The following is a 19799-nucleotide window of genomic DNA, read 5'->3' as shown; positions in this document are numbered from 1 at the left end:
AAAAAAAAAAACAAAAACATAGAACCATGACACAGTGCTTCCTAATGTATGATTGTGCTTATTTTGTTCTTATTTCTAGGTTATTAACACACCTTTTCATCACACAGACACAGAATCACACAGAATTGTTGAGGTTCATAGGGACCTTTGGAGGTCATGTGGTCAAATCAGCTGCACAACCATAGAAAACTAAAGCAGGTTGCCCAGAACCATGTTCAGATCAATATTTCCAAGGAGAGAGACTCTGTAACCTTTTTAGGCAACATGTGCCAGTGCTTTTTCACCCATACAGTGAAGTGTTTTCTAACCCTCAGAGCTTCCTGCATTTCAGTTTATGCCTATTGCCTATTGTTCTGGCATTACGCATCACCAAAAAAGAGCCTGGCTCTGTCCTTGTTGCACCCTACCTTCAAATACCTGTGTATGTACACTGATTATCTTTCTTCCAAGCCTCTTCTTATTGAGGCTGAGCAGGCTCAGCTCTCTCAGCCCCTCCTCACAGGAGAGGTGCTGCTGTCCCTGTCATCATCTTCATGGTCCTGAGCTGGAGTCTTACTTGTACTGAGGAGCCCCAGAACTGGATGCAGCACTCCAGATGTGGCCTTCCCAGTGCTAAACAGAGGGGAAAGATCACTTTCTTGCTGCTGATGATACCTTGCTTAATATAGAATCATAGAATCACCAAGGTTGGAAAAGACCTAAAAGATCATCCAGTCCAACCGTTCACCTATTCCCAATAGCTCCCACTAAACCAGGTCCCTCAACACAACATCCAGCCTTTTCTTGAACACCCCCAGAGTCGGTGATTCCACCACCTCCCTGGGCAGCATTGGGCTCTGCTAGACTATTTTCATCATCTTTGATGATAATCTTAGGGAGTGACTTTTATTTTACCTTAACTCTCTGAAAATCTCTCTTGATCTGAGAACTTGACCTGGTGTTAAGAATAAGTTGATCTAATAGTGAGGTGCCACTGTCAAGCAGTGGCCCTTATTCCTATTTCTGCCAATATTTAATCAACTGTTCTTTTTGTTCTCTCTCCTTCCACATTGGAAGGATCATCAGTCTCATAGCCACAGAATAAGCTGAAACAGACTAAACACTTTCTCCTCAGCCTTGTTTTATTTTAGAATTTCTTAAAGCTGACATGGGATGGTGGGAGAATGTATGGGGAGAAGATTCTGCCACTGAAATAACATGATCATAACACAATGCTGTATCTTGATCTAGTCATTGAGACATTTTCAGTTGTTACTCAGGAGAAATAACGTCCTTCAGTCCAGTTTAGAAATAAGGGATATCTTTTTCAAGTTTTTTCTCTGTCAAGAGAGTCTAGATGAATAGCTTAGATTTGGACAACTTAATGTAGATCATTAAATTTACATGACAAAAATGCCAACTATTATCTTAACAGTAAAGAGAAGTTTTATGTTTTCTTTCTGACTTTTTTTCTGCTTTGTTGCTTAAAGTTCCTTGCATCTATAGGAATTTTCTAGTGGAAAGTTAGTTAGAATCTTGCTCACCCCTTTTATGTTTTTAAATACTATGTGTAGTTTTCATTCTGTGCTAGCAGTTTTGATTACATGATATTCAAGTTGTCTTTTAAGCTGAACACTGTTGGTAATTTTTCTGTGTGTTGGTATTCATGTTAATATATTGAAACTAGACAGTGTGCACAAATGCAAAACGGTTCTCGTGCTGCTCAGTAACTACTTAAATCTTATGACAAAGAATTAACTTCATGATATTTCCTCTTTACAAGAGAACAGAACAAAGTTAAAACTGAATTCACTAATTAATTTTCTTTGAATGTTATCAGCAAAAATGACCTTGTTCCAATCTTTTTTTTCTCTTTAAGAAGCATTGTGCTGAGTTTTATTTCAGTACTTACAGGTGACTGTGGTGAGCTAAGTCCTTCTTAGCCATTTGTACTGAAGACCTGTTATTAGTAATGTAGAAATACATAGTGTGCTGATGTCTCAATTTTCTGAAGCTTTTTCTTTTTTGAAGAAATTGTTGACAATAAGGAAAGTATTAGTGAGTTGACTTTAAGGCATATATTTAGTCTTAATTTTAGCGTATTCTTTAATGCTTTCTCTAGGATACTTTTTAGAACTCATTTATAGAATTGAGTTTTTAATCCAACAGATGTGAACTGTTGAAATTTGTCCACTGGATAGGAGGAAAAAACAAAGCTCAACAAGTCACGTGAAAAAGCAGCCAAGACGTCGCAATTCACAATGACATTTTTTTTTTTATAATATTTAACTACTGAGATGTGGACTTCTGGTATACTTTTAGCAACCTTCATACAATTAATGATCAGCAGTCTTTTTAGTAATTTTTAGTAGGAGATTAGTTTAACTTCCTTTTCACTTATATATGGTTAACATTCTCCTTTACTCACACACTGTAATATTGAACTGGACTACATTAGTACAAGAATACAAGTTCTTTTCCCTTTTTTTAGTTTTCCTTGAATGTAGGCTCAGGTTGCCTGACATTATCAGGATAACACTGAGTTTTCCGCTGTAATGGAAGACGTGTTACTAGGTGATTTTAAGACTCCTTGACAATTGATTGTATACTGTCCCATCACCCAGTTTGCTGAGTCCTTACAAGTTTTTAGTCCCTTTGACAGCTAATGTGCTGCTATTTATCTTCCTGACTGCTGGAAGAATAGAAGGTAAATCTGTATTTTTCAGAAGATAAATCAAAAAGCTAGTGAGTTGTTGGTTTATTTTTTTTCAGTAGTTATGTTCAGTTGCCATATAAATATATGAAAGAACATTAAAACCATTATTTTTACTTAGTGCCTGCGAAATGAATCTGAGGCATGCAATTCAAAAATATTTTTAACAATAAAGTTATATTTGGATTCCACTGTTTTAGAGTTTTTCTACTGTCTTGTGTGTAACACTGCAACGCTTTATTCTTCTATTTCCCTGAATGTAGTAGGGGTCATTTAATGAAAATAGAGTAATGCCAACAACAAAATTCACCAAGAAGCCACAGTAGAAATAAGAACTATGTATTTTTTCTTTTTTTGGTGTGGTTTTTTTTTTTTTTTTTTTTTCTTATAAAAGATGTAAGTTTGTACTAACAACTAAAAAGCACTAAAAAACAGCATTAAGACTCTTCCTTACTTAAATAATCTGTTCTGTGGAAAATAAATAAATAAATAAAGTCAAGATATTACTTTAAAACTAAAGACTTCATTTTATTCTCTCACTTGTAGGATTTTTTTTCCCTCAGTAAATTAACAAAAAATATACAGCCTAAGTGCTTACGTTGTGACTTCTTTTCCCAAACTAGGTCTTGCTTTTCCTTTTACAGATCCTTGTTCCTCCATTTGATAGGCCCTCTTCCTCTGTTTATACTGTGATTACACTTTGTTTATCATTTTCTATGGTTATATGAAGGAAATAAAGATTGTAGTTTTCCCTGCTACATATATTATGGACTTATTCTGACTGTTCTCAAAAAAACCTGGAGCTGGATTTATAGTTTTGCACTTAAAAATAGTAATTATAAAGTGGAGTCTGTAGTTTACCTTAATTTTCTCTTCCTGAAACTTGCACTGTTTCTGTTTAAAGAGATAAAAAGGCAAAATAAACTATATATAATATAAATAATAATTAATTTATTTAAATTATCCAATAGGGAAGGTGCCAAGGAAACAAAATAGCAGGGAGTCTTGATCTACAGCTCATTCATTTTGGCAGACATTTTAACTTAATTGTTGAGATCTTATATTTTGTAGTGTTGTTTACTGTAGCTCACAGAGCTGTAAGTGTTTCTAAAGGTGTTGAATTCTCTTAAATCAAGCTGTAATTTAGGACCTTATCATACCTATCCCCCATTTCAGGTAAGTGAAGAAGTAAATTTGTATAAGCATTATGAAGGAGTTGGAAGCCTTCATCTAGCCATGTTCAAAATACTAAATGGTAAAGGGTTTCAGCTACGTGCTTATGATAGAGATGACTTCTGCTGTTTTATGGAATTTTGAATCCATTCCAGTATCTTGATTAATATCAGTGAAATATTTACTTTAAGGTGCTGTTTGCTGTGTTTCTGAGGTCTGAACAGCCTTAGCTTCACATTATGGTATATTTTTTTCAGTTTTGTGTCAAGCAGGAAGTTTTTCTATGTAAATAATTAAGTAGGTGAAGTAGGTAAATGTTGGATCTCTTATCTAACTTCTATCCTCATTGACTTCTGTGAAAATGAGGATGTTAAAAGAGCACTGTACCAATTAATTCTAAGATTACTGTGGAAAAATTGTCCATGATAGCAGCAGAATGTGTTAACAATTCCGGTTGTTTGGCTTCTGTTCTATAAGAAAATTGCTATAATCGTTTTCAGTTGTTAATTACTTATAAACTGTAGAGACTCTATTTTTCAGTATTTTAGACTACTCTTTGTTCACATTGTGGTGGTGCATATTTATAAGTTCTTTTTCATCTAAAAAGTTATAAAGTTTGTTTTCACAGAAGTTTTCTCTCCTTTACTAAAGCATTTTAGATTTAGGCCTTTTGTAGTGATGTGCCTGATTTTCCATATTTGTAATACACTGACTTCAGTTTCCGTTGAACTTTTAGATTGAGACAGAACTTAATAAACCTTAAGCTTCTTTTAAGTTTTTTGTTTGTTTGTTTGTTTACTTTTTTTACATAGAATTTTGTATTCAATTCAGAAACAAGCATTGTGGAAAATGTTTGTCATGATGCATCTACAGTATTTTTCCTTAGCACCTCTGCCCTCTGAGAAACTAGATGGTTTTTCAGACTTCAGTTTCCTGTGTATGTGTTGGAATACAGATGGATGATTACAATGCAGGTTAATTATTCCCTTGAAAGTTACAGGCCCACAGCTGAAATGTAATAATGGATGCTTTAAGGTGATTAAGGAAAGACAGTTTTGTTTTTAATAAACTAAAAGCAGGCAAATTTCAGTTGAGAGGAGGTAGTTAGCGCTAAGTGGGCATAAAACAATGTCTTTCCATTTTCTGTCTGTATCATTAGGCAAATGTTCATCGGACATTGCAGAATGTTTTAGTCTTTTAGTCAAGGGTTTTGTATTCATTAGACTATAAAATGCTGTAAATTGTCAGCAGTACAAATCAGATTAAGGATGCATTCTTAGAGTTTTTGTAGCTATTATAAAAAGTTGGCATTGATAAAATAGGATTCTTATTATACTTTTCTATTGTTTTAACCTCATGCTGTTAAATGTAGTTTCATACAGCGATGTTTTGGAGACCATGCCGTGTGGACTACTTTGGTTGTTTATTTTGAGAGACTGTTCCTCACTAACACTGTCCTTTAATGTGAATTGTGCTGTGGAATAGCTTGTCTTGACCTATTTTAAGTACCTTATTTTATTCCTTTATGGGAGAAATATTCTTTATATTTTCATTCTATGACTTTCTCTATATTGAGTTTTTTGAGATTGAACACAAGTTCTTCCTGTTTAGGCACTGTTGTTCCTCTTGAAGTATGAGAAAAGGTTAGTTGCGTAAAAATGTCTGGACTGTACTTGCTATTTTTCTGTGTTCTGTGTTCCAAGTTTACCCACCTTTAAATACTAATTGAAGGTATTTTGAGAGGAAAATGGAGAAACTATATATTAATATAGTTATTCTTCGTTGGCTGCTCTCTAGGAAAGAGAGATGTAGCACCAATGACTTGATATTGCAGAATATGTCAACCCCAATTTGTACTGGATTGTGTGTATGTGACTGTAGATCATATTCCCTCACGCTGTATAAAGCACGCATTGAATTGAAGCATTATACTTGTGGTTAAGTAACAACCATGTACAGATTGGTTATTGTGTGAGGTTTTTTTTCTCCCTCCTTGTTTGATGACTTGCAAGCATTAGCAGTAGTATCTTTTAAACAAGACATCTTCTATAAGGTAAAAAGCATAGTGTGAAAGCAGTTATTTGTAGAAGTCATTCTTCCACCCCCCTCATGATTTTAAAATAACGAATTATTATTAAATGAGTGCTTTTGTAGACCTGAGCTAGATATAGTTGTTCATTTTGTCAAAGAGCAGCACTATTAAATCAGGTTTTATTAGAGTATCTTTAGATAACATAAACAGAAGAGGAAATATTTTAGTCTGACAAGTTTGCTAGAATCAATTTGTATTCTCAGGAACTAGACAATATATCTAGATTTTAAAAGCTTTAAAGAAGTAGTATTTGCTTAAACCCTACACAAAGTTTGTAATATCTTTGCTAAGTTAGTCAAGGTGTGTTTTCTGTTAAAACTGGCAGTACAAATACATTTATTTATTTTTACAAAAAGGCTGACTTAGGAGGTGATAGAAGTCATGAGGAATGCTAGAATTCATATCTAAGTTACTCACTTAAATGACCGCTTCATCTTAATTTAAATTTGAGTTCCTTAACATACATATATCCTTATAACTTTATTCTGTCTTGACAACAGTATTATCTTAGTTTGAGTTTGAGAAAGCTTTTCCTTGTTTTATCTTGAGCGTCTTGTGTGTTAACTGCATTTGGAGAATTTTTAATAGAAACTCTCGTAGTGAACCTTAGGAGTCTTAAAAAATTACAAAGCCACAACAAGGGCATGTTAAGAAAACTAATTGTTCATGGAACGATTTTTTTTTTTCTGTAATTAAAATGCACTTTTCAATTCAGTGCTTTCCTTATCTTTCTAATATTTCCAGTCTTTCAGGTCTAAAAAAGGAGGAGACAAACTGAAATGTGTAGAAATGATTTAATTTTTCAGCCTTGTACTTTATAAAACAGGATATAGAACTTCTCTGAATTTAATTTGCATTTATTATAGAATGTTTACGTTTAGAAGTATGAAGCAATTTTAAAGTGTGTAATTTAATATAAAAATTGCAGGAGTTAATGTATCATGTTACCTTGGTAAGTGGTTCCAGTTTCTAAAGTCTTTAACTAAAAAGCAAGTTTTGCCAGTCCTTTAACTGTTTTTGTAGCTCTGCTTTGAGCTCCCATTTAGTAGTGTTTACTTGGAATTTTATTTGTACTTAAACTAGATACAGTACTGCAGGAATAGATGCTAGATTATCAGGTACAGAGCAGTGATATCTTACCTAACAGTCTCATCAGGGAAAAGGCTTGTAGAATTACCTTATGTGTTTTTTTTAATTATTAATGTATATATTTTTATTATTAAATTCCAACATCTGAGTGGTATATTTTTCCAACATTTATGCTACATAGTCCTTGTTCTTGTGAAAACTACTTTTATATAAATGTAGAAGAACATTTTTAACTATCCTGAACACAGTTCTTGCAGAAATGTTGCTATATTTGGCAATGCATATTTACTGATAATGCAATGAGTGTCTGTTGTTCCGTATACCATCTGCTGAAAATTGAAAAGGTTCACCGAAATGTCATTGAAACTCTCCATCTGTTTGGATTTTTGTGGTGGTTTCATGCCCTGACAACAGTGCATAGATAATTACTCATACCACGACATAGTGTTTTGGGTTTTTTTGTTTTTTTTTTTCTGGATAGTTGCTGGCAGTATTTTCTGATTACATACTACATTTTACAGAACAGTAGGTGCTTCTTTTCCCCTCCAGAAGTGCATGAATTGCTTAAGAATGCAGTTAGTGGAAGTAAGTTGAATGCTGAGCATAGAGTTTTGGGTATTCTTTGTGGCAATATGTTTAGGTCTATTATTGTATAACCTGTATAAACCAAACTTTTCTTGAGGTCATCATTTAACTTTATGTTCTAAAAAACTGGATGGATAGTTTATTTTAAAAAAACAAATAGGAGTGGGGGAGGAAAGAACTAAGGGAGAAAAGGAGAATAATTTGCTGTTCAAGTTCAAAAATTATGTTGTTTACTCCTGACAATTTCATATTGCTATGTATTATATGTGGCTATTTTTTAAATGCATTTCCTGTTTGTGGATTTTTTTTCTTGTTCAATTGAGAAAATTTGATGTGTCTGCAGGATGAATGTTCTTTCTGTTGCACAGTTCACTTCACTGTCTTTTCTTTTAAAAATGAACTTTTCTTTACAAATAAACTTTATGTATGCATAGTTGGATATTGATTCTGCTCAATGTGAACAAGTTTTTTACTAATAGAGTTTAGTATTTCTGTTTTGCTTTTGTGATATGGTATGTGTGGCTTAAATATGTATTTCTTAGGAAGTTTTAAAATTTATGTTGAGACTTTATGTTGAGGACATAGCAACAATTTGCATGAGAGAATGTTTGCATCATAAGCCCAAACGTTACTAGAAGAGTTACAGATTTATTTTTGTGTTAGAGAGAATGAACACAACTGTGAATAACCTGTGCAGTACCCTTAAAGAGAACAGATGATCTAACAAATTGTCTGTAGGATGATCATGCCCGAGGTTTACACTATCCTAGTTTTATGGGAACGTAATTGGGATGCAGTTTATTTAGAAACTGAGTGCTTTGTCTTCAGAGTTGAAGAAAAGCAATGAATTACAAAGAAGTTCAGATGTCTGACTCCAAGTAACTGTTGTGAAGCAGTTAGCAGTCTCAGATCCATGTATGTAAGTTCACCTCCTTGTTCATCTGTTTTGCATTTCTTGATTTTTCTGAAGGATCAGCAATTTTTTCATCATTTGGTTATCACTTGTTTCTTGTCTCAAAACTCAGAACGTAGTTTATCCCAACAGTATCTATCGGAAAGCTCTGCTGATTTTGTCGCAGCTTACATTTTCAGCAGAGGAAAAAGAAAATAAATGCAATAAAAACTTCATTACTGTTTGTTTGTTTGTGTTCCAAGATTTCTGAATCACTTAGTATATTCTTAGTATCTTCAATTCATTGTAAATTGATAAATCTCTTGATCTGAAGTATGCTTTTCGTAACTGTACAAAAACTAACCATTATTTCTGGTTCTTCTGGACTTCTAATGTTTGTTTGGTGAAAATGAACTGAATAGATTTATTATCATTTATTAATTTACTTCTGTTGGAAAGACTGGCCAGGAAAGTGTCAATGGGAGGTTTTGGTTCTGAAAATAAAAAGCCACAAATGTTAATGTGTATTTCCACACCTTCTAGTTTTATGTACCAAAGTTAGGAACGTATTTTCTATGTGTGTTCAGACAAACATGTACCCTCCTAAGGTAAATAAAAGGTTTTTATGGGTTCTGTTCTCTTCTGTTTTTAGCTGATTTTATGGCAACTTTAATTCATTCTCAGTCATTTTTGAGTTTGGCTGTTCTCACATGAGGAAAAAGTGAATTTCTTGTGTGAAAGATTTTATACAGAGCTTGAAGGTAGAGTGTAGGGTTGTATTTATAATATCCATCAAAATTTCATCTAATTTAAGAAGCAGAAGAGAGAAAGATAGCCCTAGTTCAGTATGTTAAAAGTATATGCAAGTGATAGGCATTCAATTTTACAGATTCTACATAGAAGTCTTACAGTATCATACTGCAATAAGCATAACTCTTGAAGAAAATTAACAGCAAATATGTTGAATTATTCTGTAATAGATGCTTAAAAAATGTTCTTGTCACAAAGTGAGTCCTTGATTAAGATTCTTGAAAAATATACGTCAGTGGTAATTTCTTTTTTTATTTGTGCTTTTGATGCCTCATTTGATAGCAGTTTTTGAAATTATGCCCTAAGGTGCTCTAAGAAGATATAACTTTAAACTTAATCTTTTAGTCCTTTTTTTCTTTTTTTTTTTCTTCACAACATCCTTTTCATTCTTACTTGTTCTAGAACTTGAAGAATCCATTTACATATTCAGATAAAGCCTTATCAAAAGCTTAATGGAATATGATAGATGGTTCAAACAGTGCTTTTTCATCCAAATATCAGATAACAATATATTGCAGTTTTAAAGATAAGTTTTAGGTTTTGGTAGGAAAATTGTGATATTCTACTTCATGGCTATGGTGTGATTTGTTTTTTGTTTTTATTTTTGTGTTTTTAAATATATCTGGAAAATCCTTCGGTCTGTTTTTGATTGATGCAAGTATAGGTAAGTAGAAACTACAAAAATCAAGACTTAAAATACTCAAGATTAAAACTCTGTGATTAGGCAAAAGAAACAAGTTTGAAGAAAGGAATTTCACAAAGCAAGAGATCATTTCATGTGTTAACAGCAAGGAACAGCTGTTGCCAGCAAAGTGGGCAGTACATAGAAGCATAAAATCTGGCTCAGGAAATGGGAACCAAAATGCAGATGAAAGAGTGTCGTTCATTTTTCAAGAACGGAAACAATGTGTTTTTGTATTGATTCCAGCAAGTATTCCATGCATCCAGTATGTGGTTGAAGTTAAAATTACAGCTTAAATTGAGTCATTTTATAATACTGAAAGAGAAAATGCTTTCTTGGACTTCTGTCTCTTCTTTTTCTCGTGATTCCTGGCCTCGTTCTGTTCCTTCACCCATCCTTGTGTAGGCTTTACTGCTCATTCGTAATAGCCCACAGAGAGTTACACACTAATTTTTTATTGGAAAACTTCTCCAAGGATCAATTGAAATACCTTAGCAGAAGAGTGTGGTAGATAGAGCAGAACTTTCTGTCCTTAAATAGGAATAGATGGAGGTAACCTGTTTGTAGATGACAAACTGATGGAGCTGATCAGCTGTAACCTGCAACTAAATAAGCATGAGCAGAAATTGAGGCAGTTAAAGCTTATGTGAATTCAATCCTGCTCTTTACTTTCATCCACATAATTGTTCTTGGAAGTCATGCATGCTATAGTAAAAATATATAAGCACTCTGATTAAGATCTTCCAATTCTAAGCCTGGAGTTGCTAATTTCATATCTGTGTATAAATTCATCTTCCTCTGAAAAGTTCAGAACAAGTTGTTCAATAATTTCTTTCAAGAACACTGAATTCTTATCATTGGTCAGTGCCAAGCTACTTTTGGATCTGACTCAAAATAAGTATTCACTCTCGGAACGTTATATGTTTCTAAACTGTTATTTTTAACACACTGATTTGCAATTGAAATTGAAAAACCCTTTCATGAAATACAAACATACTCTACTGAAGTACTGATAGTTTTAAAAGTAAATTCGTTTTTAAAGTGTATTAAGTGCTGGATTTACAGCTTCATTTTGCAGCTGTGAAATCCATTGAATTTTCAATGTAAAAGTAAGCCTAGCTGATAAAGTACAGTGCTAGTAAAAGCTCTTGAGAATATATGGGTCCAAAATAAAAAGCGTTGAGTGTGTACATATTGCTATTTTACACTTGTTAAGTCCTCATCTTTCTTATGAGAGGGAATTAAAGTAGCATAAGCATCAGCAGATTTTTATGGCAAAACTTTGAACAGAAGCTGAAATTCTCAGTGATTTATGCTCCCTTCTTTGCTATCTCATTTTAAATACCTAAATAATACTCATATCCATCACTCTCTCTGATGCTTTTCGAATCTGTTACTGCAATAATTTTTTTGTGCGTTTCACTGTTTGCACTGTAGACTTTGTTTTTTTCTGTGTCTGCCAATTGCCCGTGTTTTTTGCCATTGTGCTCGTAGACAGTTTTGCTTGCATGTTGGCTACCTACATAGCCAAGTACTAGAAAACTCAGTCCCTGATTCCAGAGTATTTCAATAAATAATACTTAATAAGCTGAAAGAATGAGATGATAAAATTTACTTATTTTATCATAAATTTTGTATTGTAAAACTTCTACTGTTAATAGGACAAAAATACCCCAAGGAGGTGGCAAGTGTCAGAGATTGTGGCTAACTTTAAAAAATGCAGTCAGATCTTGTATGTGTAAGTTGGTGGGAAATTGTATAATTTAGAATGTCACTGATTTGAAAGCAAGCAGCTAATAAGGCTTCAAGATGTGAGACCTAAGTGACTGTAGGATAATATGCAGAGGGGTGAAATTTTTAGGTGGAAGAACACAAGACACAAAGATGAACACACTAGAGAACTTAAGTTTTGCCTACAAAGGTTAGATGCTGTTCCAGAATGGGGAAGACAGTTTTGAGAATGATCTGGAGAGATTTTACAGTGAATTGAGATAAAGGAGATGGACTCACAGAAATCTACAAGATGGAAGTAGAATTAAATAGCAATAGAAAAGAAAGGAAGAGACATCAGTAGTAGATGAGGGTAAGTAATTGACAAATGGTGGAACATAACAGATAAAATTACTTGTAAAACAACAAGCATTGTTCAGTGCAGATATGATTTGACAAAATGTGATTTTTGAAAATATTTGATCTGATCAGGATAAAAGGAATAGGTAAAATGCAAGAAACAGATGTCAAATTGTCATTTGACATAAAGATGTCACCCTTTATGTGGTGACTGAGCCTGTTCGGTAAATGTGACAGTTCCTCATGGTAGGTGCAATACTCTTTCCTTATTCTTTCACCCATATTAATGGAATCCTTTATAAGCAGCGTTGGACCTATCTGGCAGCCATTGTGCCCACTTGCCTTCTCTGTTTCTGGAGTGGAAAAGTGCAGGAGGACCCTCGCTCCTGCAGGAGGCTGCTGATAGACTAAACTGTTGAGCAAACTGCACTTGTTGAAGTATGAGAGTCAGTAGGTTGGAATCAAAGGGTATTTTTCCTGTGAAGCTGCTTGATCTGACAAAAATCCTGAGTTCCATTCAATTTCATAATTTTGTTTAGTTACTACTTGGAGCAAGAAAGTAGATTGAATTTGTCAGTAGTACTAGCGGTGTTTTGTCTCAACACAGAGCAAATTTCATCTTGTGAGTGAAAAAGTTCAGATAGCTCCAATAAAAGGAAGATCTATTATAAACAACTACTTGGCTACACCTATTGGTGGGTTTTACTGCTGCTTATGAAGAGATAGCTACATTCCAGGAATGTTACCTGCCTCTCAGATGGCCCTTGAAAGTGGGACTACTGCTCTGTGTGCTCTTCCTCTCTTGCCGGGAAAGCTCACTCAACATTGTTTGAATGGTGCTCAGCTATTAATGATCCCAGTGGCTTTGTTTAAAATCCTTCCTTGTATCAGGACCTTGCAGTGTGCATGGTAATTACATCTCAGAGGTTAACACAGCAGTAGCCATGCTGCCTCAAGACAAAGATCCGTCTTATGTGGCACACTGTGTCCACAGTGCACGCTTGGACTAAGAGGGTAGGAATGAACATTGTTCTGCTCCTGCTCCCAGCACTCAGTGTTTTAGGGAATTTGTGGATAAGAAGTCCCACTGACACTACTGTTTCTAATGACTGTGGAAGGACTGATACTCTTGGGGTTTTCCTAGACTTTCCTCAAACTTGCTTAATCCTTTGGCCTCCACAGTGTAATTGTGTTTATTGCAAAAGTATGGCTTGATTTTGCTTGTTAAGCAGGTGAGGTGAGTTATGCTCCACAGCTGTGATTGTAGCTGTAAATGTCCCTGTTTGTTGTAGGAGGGTTGGATTAGACCTTTAAGGTCCTTTCTAACTCAGATGACTCTATGGTATAAGGATATATGGGAAAAGTCTTTTACGGTGAGGGTGGTGAGGTATTGGCACAGGTTGCCCAGAGAGGTGGAGGATGCCCGCCCCTGGAGACATTGAAGGCTAGGCTGGACCAGGCTCTGAACAACCTGTAGGCTCATTGTGGGGGAGTTGGACTAGATGACCTTTAAAGGTCCTTTCCAAGTCTGAGGATTCTGTGATTCTATGATGAAGGACTTCAACAGAACTGTCAGTAACTATGGGGAACTCTGTACATAGAGAAGGAGAGAATAGAAAGGTATCCTGTTGCTAGCTCTTTCTTTTAATTTGCTTCAGTGCTTGTTTTCATTATTTTTTTTCAGTGTCTCAAGAAAGAGAATGTGGTTTCACGCTTTGTTCTTACCTATTGTAATGACAGTACATGAACTACATGCATCTGAAGATTTCATTCTGTGAATAAAGACAACCAAACCAAAATGGCCGATTTTTTGAGATAAATTGTAGTTTTAATTTGTTCTTAATGAGTTCAGTGGATCAACAGCATAGTTTTTGAAGTTCGATGGAGATTTGCTGCTGTAGATATTTTCTATGGCATATTTACCCTCAAAAAGAGGCTGTTAGAGATGAGATACAATGCACTAAACAACTTAAATCCTGATCTTTTTGAGATCCGTAGGCTAAGAAAGTTACAAAGGGAAGACTAATGTCTGATTTGCTGCAGACTCTTCAAAACACTGGTATGCATTTCTAATTTTCAGTTGTACATTTGACATTTAGTCTTCCAGCTTTGTTGAAATCCAATTTTCATTTTACACTTAAAGAATAATCTGTTATATTTAGATTGAAGATTTTGGAAAGAATCTTGAGAGAACTTGCGGTGTTAACATAACTTTATGCTTTTATCTTATCTTTTCAACTCCTAATGCTAGTTTAGTTTTTCTTGTCAGTGATGGGAGATGACTACTGCAAAATGTGTGATTTGTTGTTGTTGTTAGACCTCTACTTTCCTATATCTTTCTTTTGGGTAATTAGTCTCCGTGAGCCTCTTTGTATGTGGGAGCAGTGCTGCAAAAAATAAGTATGGAAAAAGTCCATAGTTCTCAGCCTGTGGCTGCACTGACACTAAAATTATTTCATTATTCTCTATTTGATTGTGTTGAAATTCTGTCTTATACAGTTATTGCCGACTTTCAGTAGTAGGGAAATCACTAGCTGTGTTTTCTAACTTGGAAAAACAGCTGTTCTTGAAATGCAGCATTGACCATAGACATGTCTTTTAAATATCTGATCTGGCCGTCAGGGATAACGTGTGTTTACCAGCATTTAAGTTGATTCAGCATGAGGTGTTATTTCTTGAGGAAGACTTGGTTGTTTTTCTTTTTTTTTTTTTATTTTTTTTTTTTTTTATTGTGGTGTTGTTTATAAAGAAATCTAGGCTGTACATTTTTCTTTCAACCTCTTATAATGAAATATTTTTCTGCATTATATGCATGTTGTACTCTATTACCTTTGCTTGATATTGAGGTTGTTGATGAATTCATAATTACTAAATATTCTTAGTCTATGTTTCTCTGTATTCTTAGATTGTGAGTGAAAGGAAATTAAGAATTATATACTCAATACTCTTCCCAGAAGTGTTTTTTCCACCACATTCCCAGTAATCCTGGTGCCTATTAGAGTTTGGTTTTAGGATAGTTAATAAATAAATCAAAAATTATAGCTACTACCCTTAGAAACTATTTGAGAAACTCCTGCTCGAGAATGAATATATTTATATATTCATTATATAATGAATATTCTATATATATATATATTGAATATATATAAATTATATTCTATATATATATATATATATTTACAAACAGTGCATAATTTTATTTTTCTTTTCCATTTCTCTTTGTTAAAAGTTCTGATGCTCTGGAAAATCTTCTCTAGACCAGTTATTTCTGTTATTCTTCTTTGAACACCACATAATTTGTCAGTGTGTTTCTGGTATTGAGATTCCTAGAAGTGAATGCATTGTGTACAAATGTATAATACATCTTGGTTCTATTTATTATTTCTGCTTGTAGCAAATTCATATCTAAATTACTGTCCACTATGCTTGTAGCTTTTTTTTAATTATTATTATTTCATCATAGATTTGTGTCTGCTACTTCAGATCTGTGTTTTGAGGATGCATATTGCTAGACTTTGTTCCTTGCCTTTCCATTCCTTAATTCTTATTTAATTTCAAACACATTTCTAAACTCCCCTGAACAGATATTTTTCTTCCTCTGGCAGGTTACTAAATTTATTTTTCTTATTGAGTTTGTCTGTACAACTCTTGGAGAATAATTTCTGCTCTAATATATGTGGTTTTTTCTTCCTGCAAATATTTAGTGACTTCTGCTGCTGCCTTGAGGACTGAATTTTGAGATTCTTCTTTTTTTTTTTTTTTTTTTTTTGCTGGATTTCCTAGGGTTGTTTTTTTTTTTAAGGGGCTATTCACTTCTTTTGTAAAGTGTTCAACCACACAGAAGCAGCAGTTCCTATGCATGCATACTTTTATTTATGTGTGTACATTTGTAAACGTGTGTATATGTATATATAACTCACATACCTACTCATACATTTAAAACAATGCTATTTACCTACAGGAGGATGAAGAAGAAACATATGAGCAAACTCTAGAATTCCGCAGAGGAGGTGATGGTCAACCAAGGCGGTCCACACGACCTACTCAACAATTTTATCAGCCCCCAAGAGCTAGAAACTGATTAATAAGAATTAAATGGTAAATATAACATATTGACATTTCATTAATGGATTTTTATTTCAAGAATAGAAGACCTGAATTTTTAAGTACTTAAGTGTTTTTCTGTCTTTGTGAGTTCTATGAAAGATCTTTCTACAGATTTGCTATTAGTTGGTTTGTGTAACAGCCCTCAACGCTGGTTAGTTGGCTATGAGTATATTGAACAAATAAGATACTGTAGTTTCTATAACACAAGCAAATATAAAATGTGACATTCCTAAAAAAAAAAAAAAAAAAAAAAAAAGGGACTTTTTTCCCTCTTTGAAAAAAAAAACCACTGAGCAAATCAAATATGCTGTACTGCATTCATTTTACCTTTGAATTTTCTAAATCATTAATTTTCAAATTTTCATTAAAGGTCTAATCCAAATAAACAGATCATTGCAAAGTTGTAATGGTTGATATCTACAATGTCTTTGTTTTGCTTCTAATTTTTCGTTTTTTTCTGCAGTTTTTCGTTTGTTTGAAATGCAATAAATATGATTTTGCTTTTTTAACCATATTCCAACATACTACTTTTGTCTGGGGGACTACTCTCAGTACAAGGAGAAAAAATTTACTCTTGACTCTTTCCAAGGTGATAATTATTTTGTATTTTGTCCGTAGCCTAATATTTTCTATTTTATCAATCACTATCGATAAGCATTTCATGAAATAATTATAAAATATGCAGAAATAATTTGGGTATATGCAGTGAGCTGTGTTCTAAACTAACTCTGTCATCTCAGGGAGATGTCAGTGTGATCAGCCTAATGGAATATGCTCAGTATAGAGGACTGTCAAAACTTTTTTGTGTGTGTGTGTTTAGGTAATATTTTTGATACTTTCAAATTGCACAGTAGAAGTTTGGAAGGCTGCATTTGGTTTTTGTGAGGAGGGAGGAAGAACAAGACAGGCATCCCAAATGATAATTACTCTTGTATCTCAAGAAGAGTGAAAGATTTGTTGGAGAGTAGGGAACAAGTTTGTGGTAGCAATGGTAATGGGTGGATGGTTGGAATTAGATGATCTTACAGATCCTTTCCAACCTTGTGATTGTATGCTTCTAAGTCTTATAAGACAAAGGTATTTGCTCTCTGTGGGTTTGATTGCACCTTGCTATGAAAATGAAAATAAGCTGATCTCATTTGCCTATTTTGGTAGATAAAGCGATGTCAGGAAACTTTCAGCCTGACAGAGTGGTAATTACATTTATCAGATGTGGTTTACGGTTATCCATAGTACATCTCGTGCTTGTATATATTCTAACATTATGTAGAATTTAGAAGTGCATAACGTGACCAAATGAAATCGTTCAAGACTGTGGAGCTAGAGAGAAACCAGTAATAGAAATCTATTAAACTTCACCAAAATTAAATGGAAGGTGAAGTTGGTTCCTCTCATTTTAAATGTAGGAAGAATATCAAACATAGTTCTTTCTGGTTTGTTTCCAGTTCATATAAACCTTTACAACAATGTTAAGTGAAAAGCTCAAGAATATTGAATGTCACTTCATGGAAACGGATTTCTGTGTTTTTTCGTCCTTTTAATCCTGAGCTTCTGAGAGAATGACATATACATATTTCTAAAAGCTTTAGATAACCTGTTTGATGAAGACATGATATAGCAGGGGAAGTTTTTAAGGAATTTAGTGAGATTTAATTTTACTACAGCTTTTCACTGAAAAATGCTTTGCTGGACCATTAATTGTGACATCACTAAGCCCTGAGAGAAGAGGCTTTATATCCCTTATACTTCAGTATTTTGTAAAATAAATAACTTAAATCATTTTTCCTGAAAAGAGATGTAGAGCCTTTGTTGATGTATATATTATAAATTGGTAAATTGTGTAGAATTTTAATATTGTATAGAATTTTAATATTGTAATACTTACTATTTAAAAATGCGAAGGTGTGCCCTATTTTCAGAAATATATCAGGCAATTGTAGAAGCAAAATTTGATGGCCATATTTATAATAACTTTGATAGAGACAGAAGGAAGATAAAGCATATGCTTCATATAGTAGACATATCATCTCACACCCAAACTAACCTGTACGATGTTTTACCACTTCAGAGGATGGGCTCATTAGCACTGGTCCAACAATGTATCACTTCCTCAATTAGTGGATTTTGTGTTGTTGTTGTTGTTTTTAAATGGAGTTCATGTGCTTCTCAAGAACAGTTGCTGCAGACATGCAGGAAAGTCCTGTCTTGCTGGTTAATATGTAGACAGCAATGGAGTATTCAGGTCAATACCTCAGAGTGGTACAATTGGCCTAGAAATGGAGTTTTATTAATATCCAGTAGTGAGATATAGGACAGTAGTTCAGGACTTTCTCAGAATACTGCATTGAGATCCTTTGAATTCATTCTATATTGTTTAGGGTCAAAGTAGCTAAACGCTGGTTTCAGAAGATCTGAAAATTAAGATATTCCTCTTAGAGTATAAAAATATGGGACTTGAAGGCTAGCAGTAATAAAATACTTCTGTATCCTGGGTAGAATGTCATGGTAACATGAAATAGAAGGAAAATAAGTAATCAGAAATGTGTGTTTTGAAGAGCCGTGGCTTTTGGAGTAGCTAGAAAAAAAACTAAGAGTGTGAAGCTATGAGTGCTTGGTCACTACCTCGGGTCTTCTTTTGCTAAGTGACAGAATTAATCTACACCTTCTCAAACTTGCTACAAAATGTGAAGTCTATACTAATGGAAAATTTAATTTTGTAAAAAACATTGCCAGCAAATGTTCTATCCTTGTGTTAAACCAATCATATATAATATATGTATACGTATAGATGTATATGCATATATATATATAGCACTGAGGTGCAGTCTTCTGACTTAATTTTCTAAAGACATGTAGGTACAGAAAAGCAGATGAGTAGGCTTTTGGAGGAGGGGGAAAAAAAAAAGGAACAGCAGTAAAGTTGTACAAACTGTTTTGGGGCTTATCTATTGTTATCTATTGTTGTCTTTTCTTTTTTTCTTTTTCATGTAGTGATCTTCTTGTGTTGAAGGAAAATTCACTGGCAGCTCCAACTTGATGAAGACTTCTAGAAGAACTTCTGGCTTTTTCCAAGCAACAGGATGAGACAAAAAAAAAGCTGATATAAGCAGAAGAAATTTGAACTTGATACCACAGGAGACTTTTTTAAATTCTTAGTTAAATGAAGCTGAATACTTTTTACATATGAAAGAAGCAAATTGTCTTTGCTGCCACCAATAAAACCACAGTGCACTATTCTATTCTTTGCCTTGCTTTCTTTTTACCGAGCATCCATTTTTTTAGTTAACACAACTACTTGTGTGTTTAATTTTTATTCATTCTGAATTGATTTTTGTTCTAATCCTGTCTATTCAAGTAGATGTAAATGTCCTATTTCTCAGAAGCAAGCGGGATTGGGCTTCAAGTTTAGGCTTTAGGCTAGCATTTAGTGCAACGTTACGATTTTTCAGCTCATTGTTAAGTGAAGTTCTGAATAGCAATTGACTTTTTTTTCTTTTTCAAAGTTGCTAAAGGCCAAAATTAACAAATTTGCCTTTTATGTTTTTTTATGAGTATCACTAGAACATTGAAAGGGAGAAAAAATTCAGTTTCAAAAGACATTTTCTAA

General features: G+C 33.8%; 1 protein-coding gene across 2 annotated transcripts in view; it reads left to right on the top strand.

Moving 5' to 3' along the window:
* TDRD3 (tudor domain containing 3) overlaps positions 1–19431 on the top strand; it is a 98439-nt gene extending 79008 nt beyond the window's left edge. For both annotated transcript variants that reach the window (XM_042838817.1, XM_042838818.1), the window contains 2 exons: positions 16047–16183; positions 19184–19431. In XM_042838817.1, the coding sequence (XP_042694751.1) occupies positions 16047–16166 (120 nt within the window). In that variant the 3' untranslated portion in view covers positions 16167–16183; positions 19184–19431. The remainder of the gene's footprint in view (positions 1–16046; positions 16184–19183) is intronic.
* The last annotated feature ends 368 nt before the right edge of the window (positions 19432–19799 follow it).

The sequence above is a fragment of the Centrocercus urophasianus genome, unplaced genomic scaffold (genome assembly GCF_019232065.1).
Source record: "Centrocercus urophasianus isolate 14NV4802_14NV808 unplaced genomic scaffold, USGS_Curo_1.0 seq_9, whole genome shotgun sequence".
NCBI classification, from domain to species: Eukaryota; Metazoa; Chordata; class Aves; order Galliformes; family Phasianidae; genus Centrocercus; species Centrocercus urophasianus.
The sequence above is the reverse complement of the archived record's forward strand: the minus strand, read 5'-3'. Positions and strand labels throughout refer to the sequence as shown.